Source organism: Macaca fascicularis, chromosome 16 (assembly GCF_037993035.2).
Source record: "Macaca fascicularis isolate 582-1 chromosome 16, T2T-MFA8v1.1".
NCBI classification, from domain to species: domain Eukaryota; kingdom Metazoa; phylum Chordata; class Mammalia; order Primates; family Cercopithecidae; genus Macaca; species Macaca fascicularis.
The window spans coordinates 12,715,116-12,741,947 of NC_088390.1; the positions used below are offsets into that span (position 1 = coordinate 12,715,116).

The 26,832-nt window shown below is 44.3% G+C and overlaps 1 protein-coding gene across 2 annotated transcripts in view; it reads left to right on the forward strand.

The window, feature by feature from the left end:
- Positions 1 to 21,533: 21,533 nt before the first annotated feature.
- The window catches only part of MYOCD (myocardin), a 98,349-nt gene continuing 93,050 nt past the window's right edge, over positions 21,534 to 26,832 (forward strand). For both annotated transcript variants that reach the window (XM_045375327.3, XM_045375326.3), the window contains exon 1: positions 21,534 to 21,885. Coding sequence is in view for 1 of the 2 variants with exons in the window: in XM_045375326.3 (XP_045231261.2) it covers positions 21,831 to 21,885 (55 nt within the window). In the remaining variant the exon portion in view is untranslated. The remainder of the gene's footprint in view (positions 21,886 to 26,832) is intronic.

Here is a 26,832-nt window from a genome sequence, read left to right on the forward strand (position 1 = left end):
GAATATTCCATTAGTTTACTAATCTGTCTCTTTATCTATAGTATACATTTTATTAAAAATGGTTGTAACAGAAGAAAAAAAATTGACTTTTACCAGCCCCTTCCCATGGATTGTAAGATCTTCAGAGACAAAGTACAAATAATGTCTTGTACTTTATCACCCACAGAATGCAACATTTCTCTGTTTTGCACATAGTAAACACCCTAAAGATTTACTGAGACAATGAATAAGAAAAAGGGACACAGGGCCGGGCGTGGTGGCTCACTCTTGTAATCCCAGCACTTTGGGAGGCCGAGGCGGGTGGATCACGAGGTCAGGAGATCGAGACCATCCTGGCTAACACGGTGAAACCTCGTCTCTACTAAAAATACAAAAAATTAGCCGGGTGTGGTGGCGGGTGCCTGTAGTCCCAGCTACTCGGGAGGCTGAGGCAGGAGAATGGCGTGAACCTGGGAGGTGGAGCTTGCAGTGAGCCGAGATCACCCCACTGCACTTCAGTCTGGGAGACACAGCGAGACTCCGTCTCAAAAAAAAAAAAAGAGGGCCGGGCGCGGTGGCTCACGCCTGTAATCCCAGCACTTTGGGAGGCCGAGGCGGGCGGATCACAAGGTCAGGAGATCGAGACCACGGTGAAACCCCGTCTCTACTAAAAATACAAAAAATTAGCCGGGCGCGGTTGTGGGCGCCTGTAGTCCCAGCTACTCGGGAGGCTGAGGCAGGAGAATGGCGTGAACCCGGGAGGCGGAGCTTGCAGTGAGCCGAGATCGCGCCACTGCACTCCAGCCTGGGCGACAGAGTGAGACTCCGTCTCAAAAAAAAAAAAAAAAAAAAAAAAGAAAAAGGGACACAGGAGATATATATATATATATATACACACTCTATTCTAAACTCAGGTACAGGAGAAAACACAATTTGTTAAAAGTAGTTAGATTGTAGACCTTTCAATATGAATGCCTTTACACTACTTCATAAAATAGGAAGGAAGAAAAAGTTTCCACACGAGTGGGTTGAAGCAATCCTGTTACATAGATGTGACTGCGGGAGGCCTCAGAGAGTCTCTGAGTGAATCAAATGAATAGAGAGAATTATAATTCGTGCATTATTCACACTGATTTATGAAATTGCTTTCTTCTCAGTTAATTAAAATAGCAAACCAACAGGCCCTTGTCACTGGCTGTCTTAAGATTTCTGTTTTTTTTACTGTCGATGAGCCTAGAGTCCATGATGTCTAGAAATTAGCCTTTTTTTTGGGAATTCAATCAATGGGGTGGTTAGTGGACACACAGAAGTGAGCTGCCTAGGTAGGAGTGGGTGCAGACTGTCACCCCGCAGTCACATCTCAATGCAGTTTTGTCTCCCCTTCAACATTATTCAGGAATTTGGGGCTTCTTGAGGTTGCAGGATGTATCCCTTGAAAACAGCAAGGGCACATTGTGAGTCTTGATTAGCTGGGGTTCCTCATTCTGGAAGTTCATCCTCTTTGAGCACACTTCTTGGAGAACTGGGTGAAAGGAAATCTCTTAGGCTGCTGTTGGTGCTCATTCCGTAACGGGCTAATATCCAGAATCTACAAAGAACTTAAACAAATTTACGAGAAAAAAATCAAACAACCCCATCAAAAAGTGGGCAAAAGATAAGAACAGACACTTCTCAAAAGAAGACATTTATGCAGCCAACAGACACATGAAAAACTGCTCATCATCACTGGCCATCAGAGAAATGCAAATCAAAACCACAATGAGATACCATCTCACACCAGTTAGAATGGCGATCATTAAAAAGTCAGGAAACAACAGGTGCTGGAGAGGATGTGGAGAAATAGGAACACTTTTACACTGTTGGTGGGACTATAAACTAGTTCAACCATTGTGGAAAACAGTGTGGCGATTCCTCAAGGATCTAGAACTAGATGTACCATATGACCCAGCCATCCCATTACTGGGTATATACCCAAAGGATTACAAATCATGCTGCTATAAAGACACATGCACATGTATGTTTATTGCGGCACTATTCACAATAGCAAATACTTGGAACAAACCCAAATGTCCATCAGTGATAGACTGGATTAAGAAAATGTGGCACATATACACCATGGAATACTATGTAGCCATAAAAAAAGATGAGTTCATGTCCTTTGTAGTGACATGGATGAAGCCGGAAACCATCATTCTAAGCAAACTATCACAAGGACAGAAAACCAAACAACACATGTTCTCACTCATAGGTGGGAATTGAACAATGAGAACACTTGGACACAGGAAGGGGAACATCACACACTGGGGCCTGTCGTGGGGTTGGGGGAAGAGAGGGATAGCATTAGAAGATATACCTAATGTAAATGATGAGATAATGGGTGCAGCACACCAACATGGCACATATATACATATGTAACAAACCTGCACTTTGTGCACAAGTACCCTAGAACTTAAAGTATAATAAAAAAAAAAAAAAAAAAAAAAAAAAGAAAGAAAGAGATTTGCAGTGTGCTAGGCTTGGTGTTAAATATTGGAGTACCTACAAAAAGAGGCAAACTATTTTCAATACTCTCTTAAATTAGGATTTTTATGCTTTTAATTGTTCTATCTGGTTTTTGGTTTTGATAGTCACAACCATCCAGTGTAATAGCTAGGGGATATCTTTGTGTGTGTGTGTATAAATATTTTTGTTTTGCCATTTTTAAAGATCACCAGAATTTACAGATTATTTCTATGTTATACATCTTTTTAATGGACTTTTAATTGCATGCAATAAGGAAATAAATATTGCACTTGCCTCATGTCTTCCCACAATTTAAAATGAGTCTTGTGATGTGAGCCCAAAGTGTTAAAACCATCTTCCTCATAGTGCCTTGTGGACTGATTTGTAGATTGCTGGATGTGGCTAAATCAAAAACTGCCCTAATGGGTCAGGGACTGTGTTAACTATGTTACAATGTCTTTACCGTTAATCCTCACCAGGGTCAACTCTAGAGGCTGGGAAGTCCAAGATCAAGGTGCCAGCAGATTCAGGGTCTGGTGAGGGCTTGTTCCTTATAGATGGCGCGTTATATGTATCCTCACATGGAGAAAGGGTAGGGTACATCTTACTAGTCTCATTTAACAGATGATAAAAGTGAGGCCCAAAGAGGTGAGGCGAATTGCCAAAATTCAAATAGGAAAACAGGTCTCTCAAACTCAGGCCTCTTAACTGCAAATCCAACACTCTTTGAAAGACAATGCCTGTGAAGAGACAGGGATATGGTGAGCTGGAGGGAATTTTAAAGTGAATCCACAGAAATTATGCATATTATTCCAGAAACATCATTCATACCTTTCATCCCAAACACAAAAATGAAAGAATCATTTCAAAGAGTACCAAAAGAATGGGGTATCAAAAGGATCACACATAAATGACATGTAGAGACTTCTGTGCAAACCCAATTAGCCAGAGAAAATGATAGGAAAATTTTAAATGTTCCCAAAGTGTCCTGTTTAATCCTCTGCCCTGGTCTATGGCTTGATCCGGACCAAAGAGCTCCAGATGGAACGGATAGAGAGTCTGGGGTCGGCGTGGTGTTGTATTATGACTGCAAGTTGGCATCTCGCCTGGCTGGGCCTTCACTCTGTCCTCCTGCATGACCTTAGCCCACTTTGGCTTGCTGAATTATTTAAATGTTGTACATTACTAGTTAATAGACACAACATATTGAAAGTTTTACAATCAAATATTTATGCGGCTAGAAAACATTTTACGTTATCTTTAAACAGCCATGTCATCTATTTATTTTCATTCTCTGATCTTTCTGTTTTGTATCAGAATCAGAGAATTTAGCCTATTTACCCAGAAGTAAATATTATGATGAAAACACAGGGCGGCTCAAAAGTAGACTTAGTGAAATGCAGAAGTATTTTTTGCCAGTATCAATTGCACAACAGCCGCTGCATGGTAATAAATTAAGAAATATCTATGGGATGCCTGAAGTATGGTGGTTAAATCCTTCATGACTAGACGCTGTCTCTGCCTGCCTGATCCCCTGATGGCAGGATGTACCTGGATACATCTAGCAATTCTTTCTGGCCATTCATTCTTTTCTGCAATAGAGAGAAACTCTCCTGGGGCAATGAGGCAGCATTTGCAGGTGACTCCAATCAGGGAAATATATTTAATACTGAATCTTGGGTCGAAAGTAAGAGTTGACAGCCTATGGTCTGAAGTGTCCTGTTGGTAGTTAATGGTCACTAAGTTTTCAGCTTGGTCTCCTCCTTTCTTGCCAGATATTTCTTTTTTTTTTTTTTTTTTTTGAGACTGAGTCTGGCTCTGTCACCCAGGCTGGAGTGCAGTGGCCGGATCTCAGCTCACTGCAAGCTCCGCCTCCCGGGTTTGCGCCATTCTCCTGCCTCAGCCTCCCGAGTAGCTGGGACTACAGGCGCCGCCACCTTGCCCGGCTAGTTTTTTGTATTTTTTAGTAGAGACGGGGTTTCACCATGTTCACCAGGATGGTCTCGATCTCCTGACCTCATGATCCACCCGTCTCGGCCTCCCAAAGTGCTGGGATTACAGGCTTGAGCCACCGCGCCCGGCCTCTTGCCAGATATTTCTAACTTCTGAGTGCTTCCCCCTAATTCTGTCCTGTATGGTTGCTTTACTAGATTTCAAGAGCTAGTCCCATGCACTTATCGCTTCCCCGGAGAGAGTATCTCCTCTTATCACTGAGTATCTCCAACCAGTATCTCCTCTTATCACTGAGTTAGAGAGAAAGACCCTCATTCTTCCTTTTTTTTGGGGGGGGGGGAACAAAGTCTCACTCTGTCCCCCAGGCTGGTTGCAGTGGTACAATCTCAGCTCACTGCAACCTCCGCCTCCTGGGTTCAAGTGATTCTTCTGCCTCAGTTGCCCGAGTAGCTGGGACTACACGTGCCCACCACACCTGGCTAATTTTTTGTATTTTTAGTAGAGACGGGATTTCACTGTGTTGGCCAGGATTGTCTTGATCTCCTGACCTCGTGATCTGCCCGCTTCGGCCTCCCAAAGTGCTGGGATTACAGGTGTGAGCCAACGCAACAGCCGCTCCTTCTTCTTTTACATACCACTTCCAAAGAACACTCACATAAGGAAGGGGTCAGAACTTCAGAGGGCCAGAAAGCACCATCCTCCGACGGGCCTTGGTCCCCAGCCTCTGACCTGAGGTGCTGAAGACCTAATTTCTGCCCCTTACCCTTAACCTGGTTCTTCTGGGCTATTTCTTGGGCGTTCTTGCTTCACCCAATTTCCTAACCTTTAACTCCACTACCAGTCAGTCTTACATCTGTCTTACCCTAAGGGTGAAGGCTGATAACCTTCTGCCCCCTGGGGGTTTCTTCCTTACCAGAAGCTTCCTTAGACTGGCGGAAGGTGGTGTATGGATTTAGGGCAAGTAACACCTGTGTCAGAATGGATGCTCCCGTCAGTAGCCTTAGGCAAACTCCTAACCTCCCTGAGCATCAGCTTTTTCCCCTACTATAGAAGAATGAAGCGCGAATAGTAGGATTGATGTAAGGAATAAATGTGGTTTATGTGTAAAGAACCTCATACTGTGTTTGGTCCAGAGTGAAGACTCATCAGCCAAGTAGTGGTAACTATTACTCCTACTGTTTGTGGTACAAATGCCCGGATTTCCGTAAAGCCTCCCCCAGGCCTGATTTCCTCAATTTCTTCCTGATACTGACATGGTTTCTCTAAGTCATTACCTAAACATTAACTCTTAATCAGTGATTCATAACTACAAGATGATGTGGAAGATAGATGGGTGAAAGAAAATAAAAGAAAGTGAGAAAGAATGAGAAAAGATTGGCGGAAAATGCAAGTTAGAAAATCCATGCTTTAGAATAAAGTATTCATATATATATATATATATATATATATTTTTTTTTTTTTTTTTTTTTTTTTTGAGACGGAGTTTTGCTCTTTTTGCCCAGGCTGGAGTGCACTGGTGCTACCTCCGCCTCCCAGGTTCATGCAATTTTCCTGCCTGAGCCTCCTGAGTAGGTGAGATTACAGGCATGCGCCACCACGCCCGGCTAATTTTGTATTTTTAGTAGAGACAGGGTTTCACCATGTTGGTCAGGCTGGTCTTGAACTTCTGACCTCAGACGATCCACCTGCCACAGCCTCCCAAAGTGCTGGGATTACAGGCTTGAGCCACCGCACCCAGCCAAGTATTCATAATTTTAGGAATACAAATTCAGTAAAGCACAAATTTTTACTGAATATAAACTCAGAAAGTAAAGAATAAAGGTCCCTTTCTACGAGAGAAATGAGACATAAATGAGATAGGAACCCAAAAACAGGGAAGAGCTCCTGGGTCACAGAAACCCTGGTTCGAGTCCCCAAGTGAGTACCTGAGCGAATGGGTCCAGGGTCCATTGCACGGGCCTCAGCTTCCTCATCTCTGAAATGAGATGATATAACCAGATTCATTGGACAAACGCCTAGCAACTACTCACTGATCGCCTACTCTGGACAAGTTCTAGGCACTGAGGTTTCCAAGGAGCACAAGAGAATTAAGCTTCCTGCCCATATTCCAGTAGTAGAGACAGAAAAAAGCAGATAACTAAATGGAATAATTTGAATAATCAGGAACTTATAGAAAATTAATTGGATTGTAATTATTTGGGAGGAGTGGACTGCTTAAGATAGAAAAGTCAGAAAACTCGTTTCTGTGAGGCTTCTGTGAATGGAGTCCAGGCATGCAAAGATCTAGCGGCTGGACGTTCCAGGCAGTGTAGACTGCAAATGGCCATGGGGTGTGTGCAGAAGGAGAGGGGGCTGGTGTGGCCAGAGACCAGCAAAGAAGGAGAGCCTGGAATGAGGTTAGCAGGGCAGGCAGGTGCCAGGCTTGCGGGGATTCTAAGTTAGCAAGGAGCAGAGGGCATGTAAAAATCGGGCAAATGGAGGTGATTCTGACAAAAAGGGATATTCACAAAGTTGCGGGTGGGATAGGAAAACCACCAAACATAGTAGGTAGGACAGCAGACCCCTGACCACTCTTAGGACCGAAGAAATAGGAGAGAGTGGTCACTGGGACCACAGGGAGGGAGTCAAATAGAGAGAACTTCTTGGCTGGAGTGCTGGCGGGGACCCTGGGAAATAAATGCCCTGACCTCACCCTTTGTCTCCCTCCAATCCCCAGTAGAACTCCCCATTAGCTGAACACACCCAGAAGCCAAAGGGCAAGGGAGTCTACTAATGCAGGTCCTATTGAGCAGCCTCCCTGGGGACCCCCCAGGGTGAAGAGTGGGACTAGAGAAGAAGGAGGAAGATACAGAGGGGCAAAGCAAAGCTGTCAGGAGATAGAGCTGCTGTGATAAGGTGTTCGCTTTATGCTAATGGCACTGGCAAAGCTGCAGGAGAGTTTTAAGCAAGGGAATACTTGGATATGATTTATGTTAAAAGATCTTTCTGGTTGCTGTGTGGAGCCAGACTTAGAGAGGCTAGATCAGAAGTTGGGAGAATATTCAGGAGGCGATTACACCATCTAAGTAAGAAATGCATGCTAATATGGTTCAGCATGATGGCTGAACATAAAGAGAAAGAAATGGATTTATAACACACATTGGTATAAAAATTAAAAAAAAAAAAACCCAAGTTCTACCATTGCCGTGAGCTAAAGTGAAGCTTTCGTGCAGCCCTAATGGAAAATAAGAACATATGTGCACCGTGCCTGCTGCAAACCCTGGAACTTCTGGCCAATACCAACTCATGTTGCTTTTACGGTGCAAAGAGCATTGAGATAAATTTATCAGCTCTATGCCATTTTTATTTATAATAAGGAGAAAGAAAATAAAAGAATTTTCCAAGCCCGGCATGTAGAAAAATGATTTGTTCAGTCAACCCGGCAAATAACAAATAGTAAAGTCTTCCAGTTTTATTGTTGGTGTTATCATAAAGAACAGGCTGTGCTTATTATCTGGTTAAAGGGGGTTCTTTCTGTGTGATGTTGAAGTGAGTTATAATCTTTAATAAACAAATAACATCGATGTTTTTTTCATTTCATAGTCATGGATGTCTGTAGAATTGTCTTCTCTCTCTCTCTCTCTGGTGATGCTTTTGTCAGACATCAGAAATGCTTTTGCTGTGTCCCCAGACGTGAGGTGTCATTTCCAACTATAGAGTCGTGAGGCTGTTTCTAAATTTCATCAATGCTTCTTCAAGGACCAGTCTATACCAATGATGGCAGCTTAATGGCTCCTGTCCCAATCCCGAGACATTAATTCACTCCTGGCAAGTTCCAGTGTCCCGTAATAAACCTATGTAGACTATTAAAGTTATATTCTCAGGTGAGGTAAGCCTAGCATAGAACGAGGTCACAGAGCAAAGGGAACCATGGAAAGGTGGTTTGGTCACTCTGCACATAAAAGATGTAATAAATATTGTTTAGAGAACTGATCGGTTTTTGCAAAATTTACGTATAAGGGTCAAAACTCCTAGTATTTTTAAAAACAAAGAATAAATACGTGAGTACTTCAGACACATCTGAGGTCAAATGTCAGCCCCTATGCTCACCAAATTGCTTCTCCTCTGTAAGCAGGGGTACCCCTAGAAGATGCAAGGGCTTTGCATATATGTGTGTGTGTGTGTGTGTGTGTGTGTGTGTGTGTAGTGTGTGTGTGTGTGTATATATATATAAATATATATAGCAGGGATCCCATCTGTATAAATAATTTGAGTCACAGAAAATCAGCATATCAGCTCCATCCTCGAGGCCCAGTCTTGTGCCGATTCCACAGAAGAAATAATGCACAAGCCAAAGGAAGTTATCAGCTCACTAGGCTACCCTCCCAAAACCAGGTGTGATCATGGGGACCCAGGACAGTTCAGGAGGCTCAAGTTTCAGAGCTCGTTTGGGCATCTGGTTGATCCCACCACAGGACAGAGGGTTGGAGAGTACCCTGAGGGAAAACAACAGGAACTAGGGAGAGGGTCCTACCTTATGTGACATGGGGTCAGAACACCTAGCCGAGATGCTGCCTCTCGCCTCCACAGTTCCCAGGTACCACAGGAAGACTTAAAAGATTTCAAGAGAGGCACTCCAAAGTATGGGAGGATCCCTGAGATGTGGCATCTGGGATGGAGGCCCTACTTGCATTGATCTAAGGATGGTACTCTCTCTGAACCTCAGTTTCCCTATCCGTAGGATGGGAATAAAAATTGTACCTACTTGCTAAGGTTATTGTTAAGTATTAAGTGAGATAATACCACCATTCAGATTCCTAGCACATAGTAAGCATTCACTCAATATTGGCTAATGTTGTACTCATGTGTATATATAAATACATACACATAAATAAGGGTGTTGTAGCCCAATTTCAGAAAACGGATGTGTTCATCAACATTTAACATCGGACTCTATTCCCCAGCAGGTGTGATATGCCTGTCTTCAAAAACCACTGGGGAGCAAGCTCAAATACAGCCAAAGGAAAGAAAGAGAGGACACAAAAATCTTATAGAACGATTAGCTTTAGTTTCACAGAGTTCTGCCCAAGAAGATACTCGTCTGCAGGGTTTATTTTTTTCCTTTCAAATAGGGCAGAAACAACACTTCCAAAATGAAATGCCTCAAAACTGAATATAATTGTTTCCATTGTTATAATTAATTTAAGCATGAAGAATTCCTCATTTGTATTTTGAGTGAAGGCTTCAGAAAACTCAGAAGTCCGCCAACCCAGGCCGACATCTCAGGGGGTCTGATGGCAGCATCCCTGGAGATTGTCCCACCCCACCTTGCAGGGGCACCACGGCAGCCACAAGGCACTGATTTCATGCAATGCCAGCCTGGTCTGATGGAACTGGATGCCGTTTAAATGATATTGAACTTTCCCCTGGTTTGTAATTGGTCTGACTATTTTACCACAAAAAATAGTTATTTCCCAAAGGATCACCATTACAGAGTCTGAATATGTGGCATTTGTAGAGTACTTTAGAATAGATGAGGTGTTTCTTTGCTCTTTAGCTTTGCCTGTAAATGGATGGATTGGTGCGTAGGGATTCTAGCATTATCATCATCATTGCCATCACCACCATTATCATCATAATCATCGTCAACATCATCGTCATGGCTCTCATTTGTAGGAAATCTATCATGTACCAGGCTCTGTCCTGAGTGTTTTCTTTATATCTGTTTACCCACTGAATTCTCTCCATAACCTATGAGCTAGATATCCTTGCTTACAGATGAAGAAACCAAGGCACAAAGAACAGAGAGGCTAAGTTAGTTGCCCAAGGTCACACAGGTGACAAAAGGTGGAGTTACGGAATTGCATTCTGGTGCCAGGCTCCAGAACCCGTATCCTTTGCCTTAACTAGCCTCTGTGCTGCTATAGCCAAAGATGAAGACATACAAAGCTACCAATGACTAGGTGTTTCATTAATCTTCTCTCCCAACTGAAGCCATCTACAGCCACATAAATTTTATCGGATCTTCTAGGATTCTTATTTGGTCATTTTGAACAAATTTTCTGTCAAACACACTGGAAGATATCCTAGACGCGTGTCTTGAAAGCCATAGACGCAGTTACTGTTCTTTAGTTTTAAATGATAATGTAACAAAATCCTGGTTTTATTAATGGAATGGGTCAGTACCAAGGTCAGTTCGTAATAAAGAATTTTCCAGAAAAAAAAGAAAAAAAAGGAATTGGCAACGTACTGTAAGAAAAGACTGCATGAGCCAGGAAGCAACTTAGAGATGTTTAAATTTTCCCTGACATGAAGGCTGGCCACCCAGGGGAATAAAAAAACCACCTGTCCCAGGCAGGCAGGGATTCAGGCAGGGCATGTAGATACCCAGAGAGGGAAACCTGGGCAGGCTTCTGAGTCATCTGTCACATTAGAGGCCCCATGTGTCCATGAGTCACACAGAAGCCTTGCGACCAAGACCTCGTCTTAGGTCTGTCTCCAGCTAGAGAGGCCACTGTTGGTGAATCAGTGACTCTGTCCTGTGTCCATTTTTTCAATGGTACAAAAGTTTCTTAAGTCTCTCAAAGGATTGTGATGAAAAATCACAAAGGAAAATGCACACAAACGGGCTTTAAAAAGTTACAATTACATATGACGTTGGAGAAAAGAAGCATAAAAACAGTGCAACTGTGAAACAGGAAGGTCCTTGTCAAGACAGGCGTATGACAGCTAAGGGCTGTGAACTGCTCCTGGGATATTGGGCAGGTTAAAGTCTGAGGACCGCTTGAGTCAGTTTCTATAAAACTAGCATATCTGCTCAAATCTTAGGCGCAAAAAGGAATTTTGCTCCAAAAACCTTCAGTGGATCTGAATGTCCCTTGGCCATTTGCTGGATTTAATGATTAAGTTTTCTTTGAGTGAACACCGGGTTCCTGAGACCGGCTTCCTGAGAGTATCGCTGGTGGACAAGCCTCCCACCGTGAATTTTCTTTGCTGTTATTATAGCTGGTTTTAATAGCATCTGGAATTTTTCCTTTTCAGACATTCTCACTTGGAATGTACTAATTTTCATAGTCAGATGTTGGTTTTAGCTAATTTGTTGTAACTCTCTGAATGGGCCATGCTATTATCAGAGAGAGAAAAATATCTTTCCCAGTGTCCCCTAAAATGAAAAGCCCCCCTTCCTGACGCACAGCCCTGGAGATGCTGGGGGAGGTGAAGAGACTTAGAAAGCTCTTGAGGAAGGCTGGGCACAGTGGCTCATGCCTGTAATCCCGGCACTTTGGGAGGCCGAGATGGGTGGATCATGAGGTCAGGAGTTCAAGACCAACCTGGCCAAGATGGTGAAACCCCACGTCTACTAAAAATACAAAAATTAGCCAGACGTGGTGGCAGGCACCTGTAATCCCAGCTACTCGGGAGGCTGAGGCAGAGATTGCCTGAACCCGGGAGGCGGAGCTTGCAGTGAGCCGAGATCGCGCCACTGCACTCCAGCCTGGGCGACAGAGCAAGACTCCATCTACCAAAAAAAAAAAAAAAAAGACATGCCTTAGGGGTGGGGGGAGGGACAGCATTAGGAGATATACCTAATGTAAATGACGAGTTAATGGGTACAGCACACCAACATGGCACATGTATATATATGTAACAAACCTGCACGTTGTACACATGTACCATAGAACTTAAAGTATAATTAAAAAGAAAAAAAAAAGGAAAGCTCTTGAGGAATTTCTGTCCACTAAATAGTACTGCCGGACTTCCTCCGCCCCCTCCTCAGTCCCGTTGCATACAGGGTGGTGCTTCACCATTCCTTAGCCATAATAGGCATCCTGAGTTAATGAGATGAGGCATGCATGATTTGTAAGGTCACCTGAAGCAGGTCAGGGATTTATGGGCCTCCATTCTGTTTTCTGCAAAGCGGGGGAGATAGTAAGCAAACTGAGAGAAGGGAGGAGTTAGGAAACAGAATGCAACCAGTTGCAAAAAAAGAAAGAAAGAAAAGAAAAACATTTAGAAGAGAAAGTAAACTCCCAGATCACACTTTACGAACCAGAAGAGGTTTAAGTGTATAGCATTGTATTAGGCCCTGAACAGAGTGAATCAGAACAAAACAGTTGCTACACCGGAGCATCACACAACAAACCCCTGTTGGGCAGCTGCTTTTTGAAAGCCTCAATATATCATGCCTTGGTAGAATCAAAGGATACAGGACCAGCCAAAGCTCTCAAGAAGTGTGTAATCTATTCGCGGAAGAAAAGACAAAAGACAACAAACACTATTCTGTATATAATAATTCAAATACAAATTATGTCAAAGGGCAGTTTATTATGGAAAGAATAATAGAAAATTAGCAAAATAGTAATAAAAGGAAATATAGATAATGGGTTATAAACATAAATGAAAACTATATTCCTATGCTCCAGGAGCCTTCAAACCAGTGGAGGAATTGTTATGCTAAAAAATAGTAGATGTCCCAGGCACGTGGCTCATGACTACAATCCCAACACTTTGGGAAGCCGAGGCACTCAGATTGCTTGAGCCCAAGAGTTTGAGACCAGCTTGGGCAACATGGCAAAATCCCTTCTCTACAAAAAATACAAAAATTAGCAGGGTATGGGGATGAGGTGGGAGGATCCCTTGAGCCTAGGAGGCGGAAGCTACAGTGAGCCAAGATCACACCATTGCACTCCAACCTGGGCAACAGAGTAAGACCCTGTCTCAAATAAAATAAAATAATAAAATAAAATAAAAAGTAAAGTTAAAAATAAAAATAATTGATGATACTTTGAAAATGCAATAACAGGCCGGGCACGGTGGCTCACACCTGTAATCCCAGCACTTTAGGAGGCCAAGGCAGGTGGAGTTCAGGAGCTCACTTGAGTTCAGGAGTTCGAGACCAGCCTGGCCAACATGGTGAAAGCCCATCTCTACTAAAAATAAAAAAACATTAGCTGGCATGCTGGCAGGTGCCTGTAATCCCTGCTGCTCAGGAGGCTAAGGCAGGAGCATCGCGGGAGATGGAGGTTCCAATGAGCTGAGATCACACCACTGCACTGCAGCCTGGGTGACAAGAGCAAAACTTCATAGAACGAAGGAAAAGAAGGAAGGAAGGAAGGAAGGAAGGAAGGAAGGAAGGAAGGAAGGAAGGAAGGAAGGAAGGAAGGAAGGAAGGGAGGGAGGGAGGGAGGGAGGGAGGGAGGGAGGGAGGGAGGGAGGGAGGGAAAGAACAAGGTTGGGAAGAAAGGGGAGGAAATAAAGTAGGAGAAATTGACAAGGGCCATAGTATGTGGAGCTTTCTATGTCACACTTAGGAGCATGGACATAATTCTTTGGCACAAGAGAGCCAAAAAGGAGTTTAGGCAGGAAGCAACATGATCCGCCTTATGATTTAGGATTATCCCTTTGGTGACAATGTGGAAGATGGACTGGAGCAGGGAAAGCCTAAGAGGAAGAAGACCACTCAAGAGACATATGTAATAAACCAGGGGAAAAATCAACAAGAGCTTGAAATAAGGAAGAGGCATTAGCGATAAATAAAGGAGGTACATTCCATAGATATTTTGGGAGGAGAATGGATATGGCATGGTGATCGATTGAGGATAGAGAGAACGCAGAAACACAGATTGTGGCCATTGTCCCCAAACTAGTAATTATGTGGACACTTTTTCCGATTCATTGGAATGAGCAGGAAAGTTCAAGAAAGAAAGTGTGGGGAAAAGGATTAGGTCTGAAGGGAAGCTTAATGAGAAGAAGTGGTTAAACTTGGTTTTGCACCTGTTATTGTCAAAGAGCTTTTGGGAAATCAAGTGGAGAAAGCATTCGGATATATGGGTCTAGAGCAAAAGAGAAGAATTTCAGAAAGATATACAGCTTCGGAAGGAGTTCTAAGAGGAAGAAAAGAAGCAGCAATGATCAATTTTAATAGAACCTGGAAAAACAAAGATGGATAAGTGTCTACTGGAAGACTGAGTGGTCATTACTCACATTGACACTGTTAAAATAGAGGGAAAAAAAAAAAACAAGTAAAGTTGAAGAATTTGCACCCTGAAAATTGCACCTACCCAGTAATGAATGACAACTATGAGTTCATCTCCATGCAACACACTTCTCCATTGTCCCTATTCTCTATGACAAACAAGTCACAGCAGTGAGACAGTCCTCTCAGATATAACTTGGAGCCCAAGGACACTATCATTACATGGGTCCAATGCAAACAAGCTTGGGCAATATCTCTGTGTCATATAATCTAAAGGCAAGAACGGAGCTGGAATCACGAATGGTTTGCGTTTACACACTGCCGGAACGCTCACCGTTTCTATTCTACACTCCTCTTCACCCCTCTTAAAGTGAGAGTAGCAAGGAACCAGGAAGACAAAGAAGAGGCCACACAGGGGTGCATGACTTTCAGCACGGTGACCCTGCTATCTAGTAAATGTGGCCCAACCCAGTGGCTCCAAATTGGGATGAGCAAATTGTATTCCCTTTTCTTGGGCAGCAACTAGGATGGAGAAGTGCAAAGAGAGAGAGGAAGGGTGAAAAGCATTGCTGACTGTCAGGCAGACTCAGAAGGGGCTATGACCGATCCTGCAACGGAGACTGCTTTCTTTACGTTGTTTAAATCTTTGTTTAAATTAGGCAAAAATCCTTTTACATTCACTTTTATGAAAGAAAGCAGGTTATGTTAATAGTGTGGCTGACACGAGTTCCATCTGTGCTTTCGTGACATTAACTCATAGAATAATGACACCGGATTTCTAGTTTGTTGAGAGTTTGTGGATGACCCCTACCACGATATTCTTAGCCCCTAGAGGTTCCAGACCATATCTGCTTTATCTTTATATTCCTTAGAGTGCTAGAACACAGTCCGTGCTTAATAAATATTTCTGGAATGGAAAGAAATTGAAAGGCTGAGGCTGCATTTCTTAAATAGGTAATTCTTTAAGTAGGTAACTTGATGGTACATACTTCATTCTCCCTACTGCAGTCAAGCTCTTGGAAAGCAGAGGATAAATTTCAGAACAGAGTTCACCAAGAAGGTTCATAAGGGTCTGACTCAGTGTGCAGACCTGCTCTATTGGCTCCAGAGCTGGACTGACCCTTCCTCCCCACCGCCCCCTCCACACACACACAGACACACAGTCTCTTGCATGGGCCTTGTGGGTGCTGGGAGTAACTGGGGGTTTTAGAGAGTTCAAGGTGGAAAGGAGAGAAAGCAGGATGCAATTAGAAAGCATCTCTACATTACCATTTCTGGTCAAATTGACTAAAGAATCTTAGAAATAAAAAAATACTAAATCTTCCATGCTACTGTTAGGTTGTGATTTCATTGCTTTTTCTATGTAAAAAGTCAACCTTGCACTTAAAATCACATTTATAATTTTGCATTCATTTTTTAAAGAACCCTCAAATTTTATGAGACTCCTGGCTGACCTATAGTGTTTTAATACATTTTTTAAAATTACAGATAGTTCTTTTTTTTTTTTTTTTTTTTTTTTTTAGAGACAGAATCTGGCTTTGTCATCCAGGCTGGAGTGCAGTGGCTTGATCTCGGCTCACTGCAACCTCTACCTCCCAGGTTCAAGCAATTCTCCTGCCTCAGCCTCCCAAGTGATTTTTATATTTTTAGTAGAGACCGGATTTCACCATATTGGTCAGGCTGGTCTCGAACTCCTGACCTTGTGATCCACCCGCCTCAGCCTCCCAAAGTGCTGGGATTACAGGCATGAGCCACCGCGCCCGGCCTAGTTGTTCATATTTTTAAAAGCCAATACCTTTAACATTACAACCTGGATTTCCAGTGTCTTTGAACAATAAAGGAGTATAGCAATGAGGGCCTGTGTTCCTTCCCTCATGGCTACAGTCACCTAGAGCTAGATCATGGCTGCCCTCCTTGGATGAGCCATCTGCTGTCCAGCTGGTTTCAGGAATCCCCCTTCTGCCTACATTTTCTCTTACCTCTGGGTCACTCGACTCATTTGAGTTTGCAAACCTGTCTCTCTATGCATGCCTGCCAGGCACTTGCCACAGTGACTTGCTCACAACCCTAAATGCATTTGCTTTTCCTTTTTCTTTTTTTGAGACAAGGTCTCACTCTGTCACCCAGGCTGGAGTGCAGTGACACAATCATGGCTCACTGCAGCCTCAACTTCCTGGGCTCAGGTGATTATGTGATTCTCCCACCTCAGCTTCCCATGTAGCTGGGACTACAGGCATGTGCCACCACGCCTGACTTGTGTGTGTGTGTGTGTGTGTGTGTGTGTGTGTGTGTGTGTGTGTGTGTGTGTGTTTAGTAGAGATGGGGTTTCATCATGTTTCCCAGGCTGCTCTCAAACTCCTGGGCTCAAGTGATCCACCTGCCTTGATCTCCCAAAGTGCTGGGATTACAGGTGTGAGCCACCATGCCTGGCCCCCTAAATGCATCTTAAATGAACTAATGAAAGATGAACAAATGCTTCCCTGAAGTTACTTATTCACCGATGTGTGAGAGAGAAAAAGAGAAAATAGACAAGAGGTGATACTGGAGAGAGGTCCTAAGAACTGTTCATGAGATCCATTCACACAATAATGACCTTGGTGGGGGAAGGGGATTTGCTAAGAGAGGACCACAGGGAGAATTCGAGGTCCTGAGGCCAACATAGGTGAGCTGTCCCTCTGCTCACCACACTGTCCCCTGTCTGTGACCCAGCCACTGACCTCATGGTGCTCCTAGGAAAGGAGATGTGTAAGGGGTCAAGATTTAAGCTAATGACTCTGCACTGTACTTTGGACTCACACCAATGGACATAATCACTTCCATTGTGGCTGAAGGCTGAGGACCACAGCTTCAGAAGGCAGAATTGAAAGGTGACCTCTCAATGAGCTATCCCCTTGGATAATCTTCTCCTCTTCAATATGGGAGAGACCAGTGACTGTGATGGAGGCACTGTTATGATTAGTTACATTATTTGGCAAAGATGAAGAGGTTTTTCAGACATAATTAAAGTTCCTAATTACTATGACTTTGGATTAAAAGAAAGATGATCCTGGGTGAGCCTGACCTAATCAGGTGAACCCTTTAAAAGAGGACATTCTCAGCCAGGCGTGGTGGCTAACGCGTGTAATCCCAACACTCTGGGAGGCCAAGGAGGGCAGATCACCTGAGGTCGGGAGTTCGAGACCAGCCTGACCAACATGGAGAAACCCCTTCTCTACTAAAAATGCAAAAATTAGCCAGGGGTGGTGGCACATGCCTGTAATCTCAGCTACTCAGGAGGCTGAGGCAGGAGAATCGCTTGAGCTAGGGTGGCGGAGGTTGCAGTGAGCCGAGATTGCGCCATTACACTCCAGCCTGGGCAACAAGAGTGAAACTCCGGCTCAGAAAAGGAAAAAAGAAAAAAAAAAAGACATTCTCCTGCTGGCCTTGGAAAAAAAGCCAGCCATTGTGAGTTCTAACACTGCAAACACCTGAATTCTATCAACAACCAGTAAGCTCGGAGGGGGACACAGAGCTTCTCATGGGACTACCACCCCAGCCAGCGCCTTGAGTGCAGCATTGTTAGACCCTAAGCAGAGGTCCCAGATAATCCATGCCTGGACTCCTGACCATGAAAACTGTGAGATAGTAAATAGGTGCATTGTTTTAAGCTGCTGAATGTCTAGCAACTTATTACACAGGTAACTAACAGCAAAGGAGAGAAAGATAAAATGAAGGGGAAGGAGACAGAATTGCTTGGAATCTTCATGAGTGATCGGAGGTGGTTGGGGCAAGGGAAGTAAAAAGAAGGGTCCAAAACACACCAGGTCCAGGCACGGTGCCTTATACCTGTAATCCCAGTGCTTTGGGAGGCCAAGGCAGGCGGATCACCTGAGCTCAGGAGTTCAAGACCAGCTTGGTTGGTCTTGATGGAGTGAAGTCCCATCTCTACTAAATATACAAAATTATCTGGGCTCAGTGGCACGCATCTATAATCCCAGCTACTCGGGAGGCTGAGGCAGGGAGAGTCTCTTGAACCCGGGAGGCAAGGTTGCAGTGAGCCCAGATCGCACCACTGTACTCCAGCCTGTGTAACAGAGCAAGACTCTGTCTCAAAATAATAAAAAAATAAAACACACCAAGAAGAATTGTTCTGGGCACCCCACATGTATTGTTTCATTTAAACATCCCAACTCTTCCCGGAAGTCAATATTTCTAACTCCATTTTATAGATAAGACGTTGAGCATCCCAGAGAACCCCAGTACTTCACTCCAAAGTACAGGGGTATCCTGATTCAAAGATCTTTCTCACACTGGAGGCTCATGTCGTGCCTCTGCGTCACACCACGGGCTTACTCCAGGCCCCAGGAAAGAAGGCCATGGAGTAGCCTGGCAAGGGGAACACACTCCAAGGTGGTGACATTGCAGGACAGAGCCTGGCGGCATGCCACTGCTGCGTTAGCCCTGCTGCTTCTGAGCACAGCAGCTTAGGAGTTTCGTTTTCCTTGGGAACATCTTCTCCAGAGTCCATCCCTCTCCATTTTTTTTTTTTTTTTTTAAACCAAAAGTGCTTGGCTAGAGAGGAGAAATGATGAACTTCTATATGAGCATATTTATAACCATAGATGTTCCAAGCCATAGGGGGTGTAAATTTCAGGACCTATGTCAGTAACTCCACACTGTGGTGGGAAAATTGAGGGGGTCTGTGGTTACTGGCATTTCCCAAACTCACTGAAAAAAAGAAACTGTGCTTCCCTACACACGCACATACACGTGCACACACACACACACACTCCACACATACACACGCACACTCCCAGGCCTGCAGAGAGAAAAAACAACCTACTCCTGGCCAACTCATCTAGGTCATGCAGACCCTACATTCAATGCTGGCTTCAGCTAATTTCACCCCAACTTGCACTGAAAAAATAATTCTCTGCCAAGTTGCCATGTATCTCTTCTCAGCCCCAAAGCCTTCGGGATAAAAATCTGTTTGGCGTTTTCTTTTTTCTTTTTTTAATGTTGCTCAAAATAGTTTTCCCTGCTCAGATAATTTTGCAATATTCCTTATCCCACCAATCTCTTCCCCGCAGAGTACCTCCCTGCCACACACATCTCAAAGCCGGTTCGGAGCCCTTCCAGACTCCTGTGTGCACCCGTTCCCAAACCTCCCTCCACTGAAGACCAGGGGGCTAGGGGTTGACTGAAGACCAGGAGAGGTAGAAGAGAAAGAAAGAGCTCAGGCGGAATCATGCCCTCTCCCCCCATGTTCATGTCCTAATCCCAGGAATCTGTGAATAGGTTACATTATACGGCAAAGGGAATCCAGGCAGTAGATGAGATTAGGGAGGATAATAAACTGACTTTATGATAGAGTTTATTTTTGCAGTAAGGTGAATGTAGAAGAGGGAAGCAGAAGGTGGGGAAGGGAGCGTTAAAGCAATAAGATGCAATAAGAACTTGACCCATGATTGCTGGCTTCGAAAATGGTGGAAGGGGCCACGAGCCAAGAACTCGGGCAGCCTCTAGAAGCTGGAAAAAGTGAGGAAATCGATTTTCCCCTAGAGCCTCCAGAAACGGATGCAGCCCTGTCGACACCTTGATTTTGACCCACTGAGACCCACTTTGGACTTCTGACCTCCATAACGGCAGGATAATAAATGTGTGTTGTTTTAAGCCACTAAATTCGTGGTAATTTGTTATAGCAGGAATGGGAAAATGATGTTACATAACCGCTGAGATGCTCCTGCACCCCAAATCAGCCTAGAGTCAGGCGCCTAGGCCAGGACTAGATCCCCAAAGGGAACATGGATGGATTGTTCTTCCTCGTCTTTGACACATCAGCAAGAAGGTGTCTATCCCTGAAGACCTTATTTACGAAAACGACCCACTCAGATCCAGAGAGTAAGCTCAAGGGTTAACCCCTCTAATGTGTTTTCAGCAACAGGGCATGGGGCAGAGGCCGGGACTCAGGACATTAGAGGTTGTCCCCATGAGCTATTGTCACCTCGGGTCTCCATCTGCCACCGACTGATTTTTTAAGGACTCACAGTAGAGACATAGGCAGGCTTGTGTGTAATAGACGACGGCCGGGGCCCACGTGCATATGAAGTTGCAAATAAACCCTAATTATATACGTATATAGAGTGGTTTTTATGTTCTGAGCCACCAACTATTAAACCAGCTTCTTGAGAGATGGGTCTTTGTTTTATTTCATTGATCCATGTGCCTATAACACCTCGGCCAGATGCACAAGTAACTCTGGGTCGGTTACGGAATGGATTTTCCCCTAACGACAGATTCATTCGTAGGCAGAGTTCTTGAGCCTTCCCAAGCTAAGCCCAATCCGAGGTCTGACTTGCCCCCTGCTCCGGAGCCCCTCCCTGTTTAGAGCCCGGTAAGTTTTTCACTCCGACCCAGGTATCTTTTCCCATTCCCTCGGGGTTATGAGGTGTGAGCGCTGTGTCGCAGCTGGATCTCCAGATGCACCGAGTCACATTTGTCTCCCAAAAAAGCATATCCTAGAAAAATGAAAGTTTTTCCATTTTCCCCGTGGAAAGTCATCTAAGTCCCGTATTGGAGCTGCGAGATACAAAATCGTCTCTGCCAGTGCCCTGAGCCCCCTCCAACCCAGGGGAATGCGTGGGCTCCGGTCCGTCGGAAGCTTTTCTTCTGAGGGGTCCAGCTTATTTCCAAATTGCCCCGAGCGAGCCGTCCCGCGGGCGCGCACGCCCTTTCGCGCAGCCTTTGAAGCCTGCTGGCGGGAGATCCCGGCCGCTTCCCTTTTGCAGGCAGAAGCCCGGCCGGGGAAGCCCCGGCTGCGCACGCCCATCCCCAGGCCCTCGGAGCTCCCAGCGGCCGCCGCAGCCCCGCGCACCACCTGCAAGCCCCGCGGCGTCGCAGCCCTTCCGTCTTTCCTCTGGGCATCGCTCCTTAGCTCGCGCCCTTCTCCCAGATTCCCGACCCCCGGCCCTGCTCCCGCCCTCTGCGCCTCGGCAGCTGCTGGGCCCGCTGCAAAGAGTTAAGAGCCGGTTCCCGAGACGGCTCCGGCGGCTCCAGGTCCCCAGGCCCCGCTCGCCGCTCCTGATTGGCTGAGCGCCTGTCAGTAGTAAAGAGTATCAGATGGCAAAGTTGGGACCTTCATAAAGGCGTGGTGGCGATTCTCCGCAATCGCCGGCAGCCTATGACATCAGCCAGGAACGCCTGGGATGCCGCTGCTCCTGGCCAACCTCCGAGGAGGAGGAGGGTCCCGCCGGCTAAGAGTTAATTAGCCCCGCACTGCGAGGGGGGAGGCGCCAGTTTTCTGGGGACACTGGCTGCCACTGTACTCCTACCCAGGGGAGCTCACGGAGAGTTGGATGAATTCTGGGTTGTTAGCTGCGGTCAGCTGGGCTCCCGGGAGCCTGTTGCTGGTGGAGAACAGGGGGCGCCTGGCCAAGGGACCAGCGGCTTGCTGAGACTCAACATGACACTCCTGGGGTCTGAGCATTCCTTGCTGATTAGGAGCAAGTTCAGATCAGGTAGGGCGAAGGCATTTAGCATTCCTTCTTAAACTTTCCTCTTCTGCAATTCTCAACTCTAGAACTGCTTTCCAATAAATGTTTCAAAGCCTGCCAGGTCTCCCGCAACTTTGTTCCCCAAAAGCACATTGTGGAAGCGAAGAATTTTATTTGACTTTGGGGGCCTTTCGTGTCTTCCGTTTTAAGTGCTTTGGGTGGTTGAGTGTGGTTGTTCATCTGTGAAAAGGCCAATCCTTTTATTTTATTTTATCTTATTTTATCTGCATCTATGAATAGAAATTTTGGAGGGGTACATTCGGAGGGAGCAACTTTGGAAATGAACAAATAAGGGATTTCAAGTTTGGAAGCTGCGTAGTATCAGTTATAATCGCTGAGAAGATGAACCTGATGTTGTGTGTTAGGTGCAGGGGTCACTTAAAATGTAGCTAATCCAAACAAATGTATTTCCCAAAAAAAGTCACTTGGGGGAAGTAAAAATAGCAAATTTGGAGCACACCAAGTATTTAAAATGACATCACTGTAGGAAAAAAAAAGAAAGCCCAGTGCCACAAATATTTTTTCCCAAACCATCTGATGTTTATAAATAGAGAATTTCCCCTAAAATTTCTGTGTTAGTGGCACATGGAGAAACTTCTCAAAGGACGCCGAGTGGAGGTGAGTGGAAGGGAGAGACGGGAGCTCTGACCGCTTCTCCGGAGGGCTGGTACACGCGCCCATGGAAGGTGTCTGCGTGGGTCTCCACGTTTGGACAAAGCAACACTTGACTTCTGAAGTTATTTTTCAGTAGCTCTGTGTATGATGTTGATTTTAGAAAACTGGTTAACAACACACTCAATAATGTAGGACTCCTACTTAGATTGATTACTTTTATGAGAACTCCGATGTGAGCATTAGACATAACAGGTGTGAGAAAGATGCTGGCATAGTTTGCTAAGCTAAGTTTCCTTAGCCCTTCTACATTGGGGCCAACTCAATTGTCTCACTTGGGATGGGTGGTTCAAAAAGGAAAAATGTAGATGCTGGGAGGTAAGGCTCATCTATGACTTTCTTAGATGCCCTTGGTTTTTAGACGCCTGTGGGGTCAGCTGGAGATTTTCTTAGGATCTTCACTGTTGACGCAAGTTGAAAACTCAAGAGCTTAGGCAGTCACAAGCCTCACTGCCCCTGAAGCTCTGGGATGAGTCTGCCAGCCACCGGGGTCAGCAGTGGATTAAGTCCTTCCTTTCCTTTTCATGGTGAGGTGAGGCAGTTGATCTATTAATTAGCTAGAGACCTCACCACTGCTTTGTATTTGGTCAAAACTGTAAGGCAACACTGCCACCTTTCTGAAGAAGAGAGGATGTAGATTTGTTTTGTATGAAGCTGCGTTCAAATGCTTACTGGCCAGTTTAAATGTGGAGGGTCTGGTGGTGCTGGGTTTTCTCTAACAGGATTTGGTGATATACTTGATAGTAGACTTGCAAAATGCTCATCAATCTCTCCTTCAGCTAAAGCGCAGTGGAGAGGGAAGACAATTTTTGCAACAGTCCCAGCTTCCATCTCAGTGGATTTGTGGAGTCCTGGTGTCTCCTAAGTAGACCCTGAAGACCCTGATCCTGGAGTTTCAGAGAATTCCAGCCTCACTTTTTTTAAAGTTGTGCAGGCCCTTGTGTCATAAGGAAAGGTAGCTTCGGGAAAACATGATATGAAAGCAGACGCGGGCATCCTTAATCCTCCCGTCGTTGATAAACAGGGAATCTGGAGTCTGAGATGCAAGCATTGATAGTCTCTTGACAGACAGGAGAAAAAAAAACAAATGGAATGTAAAACTTAGAAAATGTCATGTTTGAATGGTGGTTATTCTTTCCGGAGGTAATTACTCCTACAGCTGTGCCAGCACTGAGGTGGAGGCATGCTAACGAGAGGGTCTCTCCTTAAGAGAATGCCTTTTATTTTGTCACCAACAATGAACAAGGGCCTTGACTTTATTCTGATTTCTCTCTTTTGCTGTTTTCCCTTCTCCTTCATCATCTTCTTCTCCTCCTCCTCTTTCAGAAACAGCTCAAACTGTAAACTCATAAAACTGTTTCTCACTGTGAATATTTGCTCTGATAGTAGATCGTGGTATTATGTATTCCGTTAAACATATTTCAAAAAATAAATGCAACAGAATGGTTCTGTGATTACAGCAAGAGACTCGCTGTGACAGGGTTTGTTTTTAAGTGAGGAGATAACTGCTTTTACTCTCAAATCGTCATCGATGTCAACCATGGCCGACCAACTTTCTATAAGCTGTATTTGAGTGACCCCGTGATTAAGGACGAAATTATGCTACAGCAGCAGGAAGCTCTGAAAGTTTACATGTATGAACATGTTTAGTGACATAAACTCATTTGAGAAGCCAAAGGGTGTCCTGGTTGAGTGGGTGGGTCTTGGGGACCAGACTAGCTGGGTTTTTAATAGTCATCTCTACTTATTAGCTACATGATCCTGAACGTTAGGTAAATTACATAATTCTCTGTGCCTCAACTTGCCTCACCTGAATAATGAGGATGACTATAGGGTCATTGTGAGAATTAAATGTGAAGTAGAGAACTTCGAAAATGCCCAGCCCTCAGAAGGCTCCTACAAAATATTTTTCTATTATTAATATTGAAGTGCAGTTGGACCCCCAGTTGGTCACTTTCTCTAAGTCTCAGTTATCTAATAGGTAAATGCTGAGATTGGATTATGCAATGTCTTAGACCCCTTTGGTAACATTTTATCATTCTCTGAAAACATGTAAAAATTGGCTGAGAACAAGTGTAGCTGTGACTGCGCTGTATGGCAATTGTGCATGAAGGAGAGGCAGTTTACATGAATGGAATCATTTGTGCTGATTTTAAACTAACTGCATTTTTACAGTTTTTAATCTTATGTTGTTTATTCAATATCTAATCAGTGTCACTATCAGCAGTTCTCTTCAATATCAATCCTTGTGTCCTACAAAACACACAGGGAGGTACGTATGTGTGCCACACACAGACACACACAGCCCTCGAACACAAAGGATTGGAAGTGGGGAGAGAGGTCCGTGAATGGATGTTGCTTCTAAAGAATCATTGTGTTTCTTTTGCTTCTCTCTCTCTCTTTACCACTTCCCCATCTTAAACCGCCCAAACAGAGGCAAAGTCTGGCAACTGCCATGACCTTGACCCCACTCCCACAAATATAAACTTGTTCAGTTTAGCAAATAAAAATACAGAATGCCCAGTTCAGTGTGAATTTCCAAGCAATAATGATTAATTTTTACTATATAGCAGTACTTGGGACATACTTTTCTCTGAAATCCAAATTTCACTGGGCCCTCTGTATTCTTTTTGGCAACCCTACCTACAGTCTGAGTGGTCTTCGATAAACACTTTCTGCTACCCCATCCAATATCCTATCAAGCTCTTGAGATTCTCTGGATTCCCAAGGACTCCTCAAAATGCAAAACTTGTGTTTTAGGCATGAAAGGAGAAAACTCCAAGTGGGGAGGGGGTACCATGAGAATGAACCCTAGGTCCTCTGGAGTACAGCCAGGTTATGGGTGAGGAAGAACGTGGGAGCTTCACCTCCGGTCTCTGGTCGTCTGGGAAGGTGGAAGGTAAGCTCAGCAGGCAGGCCGGTGCACAGGCAGCAGAGTTTCCAGGGGTTGTAACTGTAGTTAAAAGAAGGCAAGGAACACGCAAAGCAGGCACTCGTGAGGCTGTGGCTGAACTCAGGTAGTGCGACCCACCCCACTGTGTTCTACTCCAATAGACTCAGGATCGGGCCTCTGGTGCCTATTACTGGTTGCTTGTCCTTTCAGAGAGGGACATCTCAGCAGGAACCTGCAGTCATCTCTCTCTGTCGTTTCTCTATTCTCCATCCTTCAGACAACCTAAAATGACGACTGATTCCTACTTTAAGCTAAATCCTCAATACCTCTGGCACGGAATTTTCTCTCTCGGGATTTGAGGTTAGCCTAAGAGGTCGGCCCCTGAGATTTTTATCATTATGGACACTATTGAAGACATTTTCACCATGAGCTTGAGAGAAGCCCAGACTATCTACCTTCATTAGCAATTAGTTTTCTCATTTAGAACAAATAATTTAATCTACAAGAGTGCCTTTCCCATGATCTGTAATATTTATGTATGTATATATAATTTAATTCACCTTTTTAGACCTCATTTTTACCTTCTACAAAATGGAGGGTTTTGACTGGTTCATATTTCAAGTTGCTTTTAGCTTTAAGATTCAATACTTTTCCAAGGGAATGGCCCGAAATATTTTTGTAAATGCTTGATCAAAGCATTACATATGAGAATATAATTTAATGCACCTTTAGAAATGAACATATTTTAATTTCTACATGGAATTTAAAAGTTAAAGGAACATTTGGGGTCTGGCTAAAGCCACCTGCTTGAGACCATTCCTTTCTCCTCAAATTCAGCTGTATTCAATTCACTCACAGCCCTCACGCCCTTCCCTCACCATCTTAACCACTATAGCAAGAACCGCAACCCCCACCTTCCCTGCCCTAGTTTTATTCATAGCTCTTATCACCATTGGACAGACTAAACCGTTTTACTTGCTTATTTGCTTATTATTTGTCCATAACGGCAGAAATTATTACTTGTTGGTTTGTGTTTGTTTTTTATTTTTTATTCTCTAGCACCTAACACTGCTGGGCATGGAGAAGGTACCCATTAAATATATGTTGAATAAATATGTTTTATTCTTCCTCCAAAGTCTATTCAAAAACATTAAAAGCAAACAACATAGGTTTACTGTTAGGTGTGTGTTTGTGTGTACTGAAACTAGAACAAAAAGAGAGGAGTGAATATAAATACAAAAGTCAAAGTCATAGCACAGTGGAAGATGCTAAATGAGGAGGTAGGGGTGTAGCCCAAAGGTAAGAACCAGGTTATCCCCATTTTTCTTAGGTTAGTCAGTAGTTGT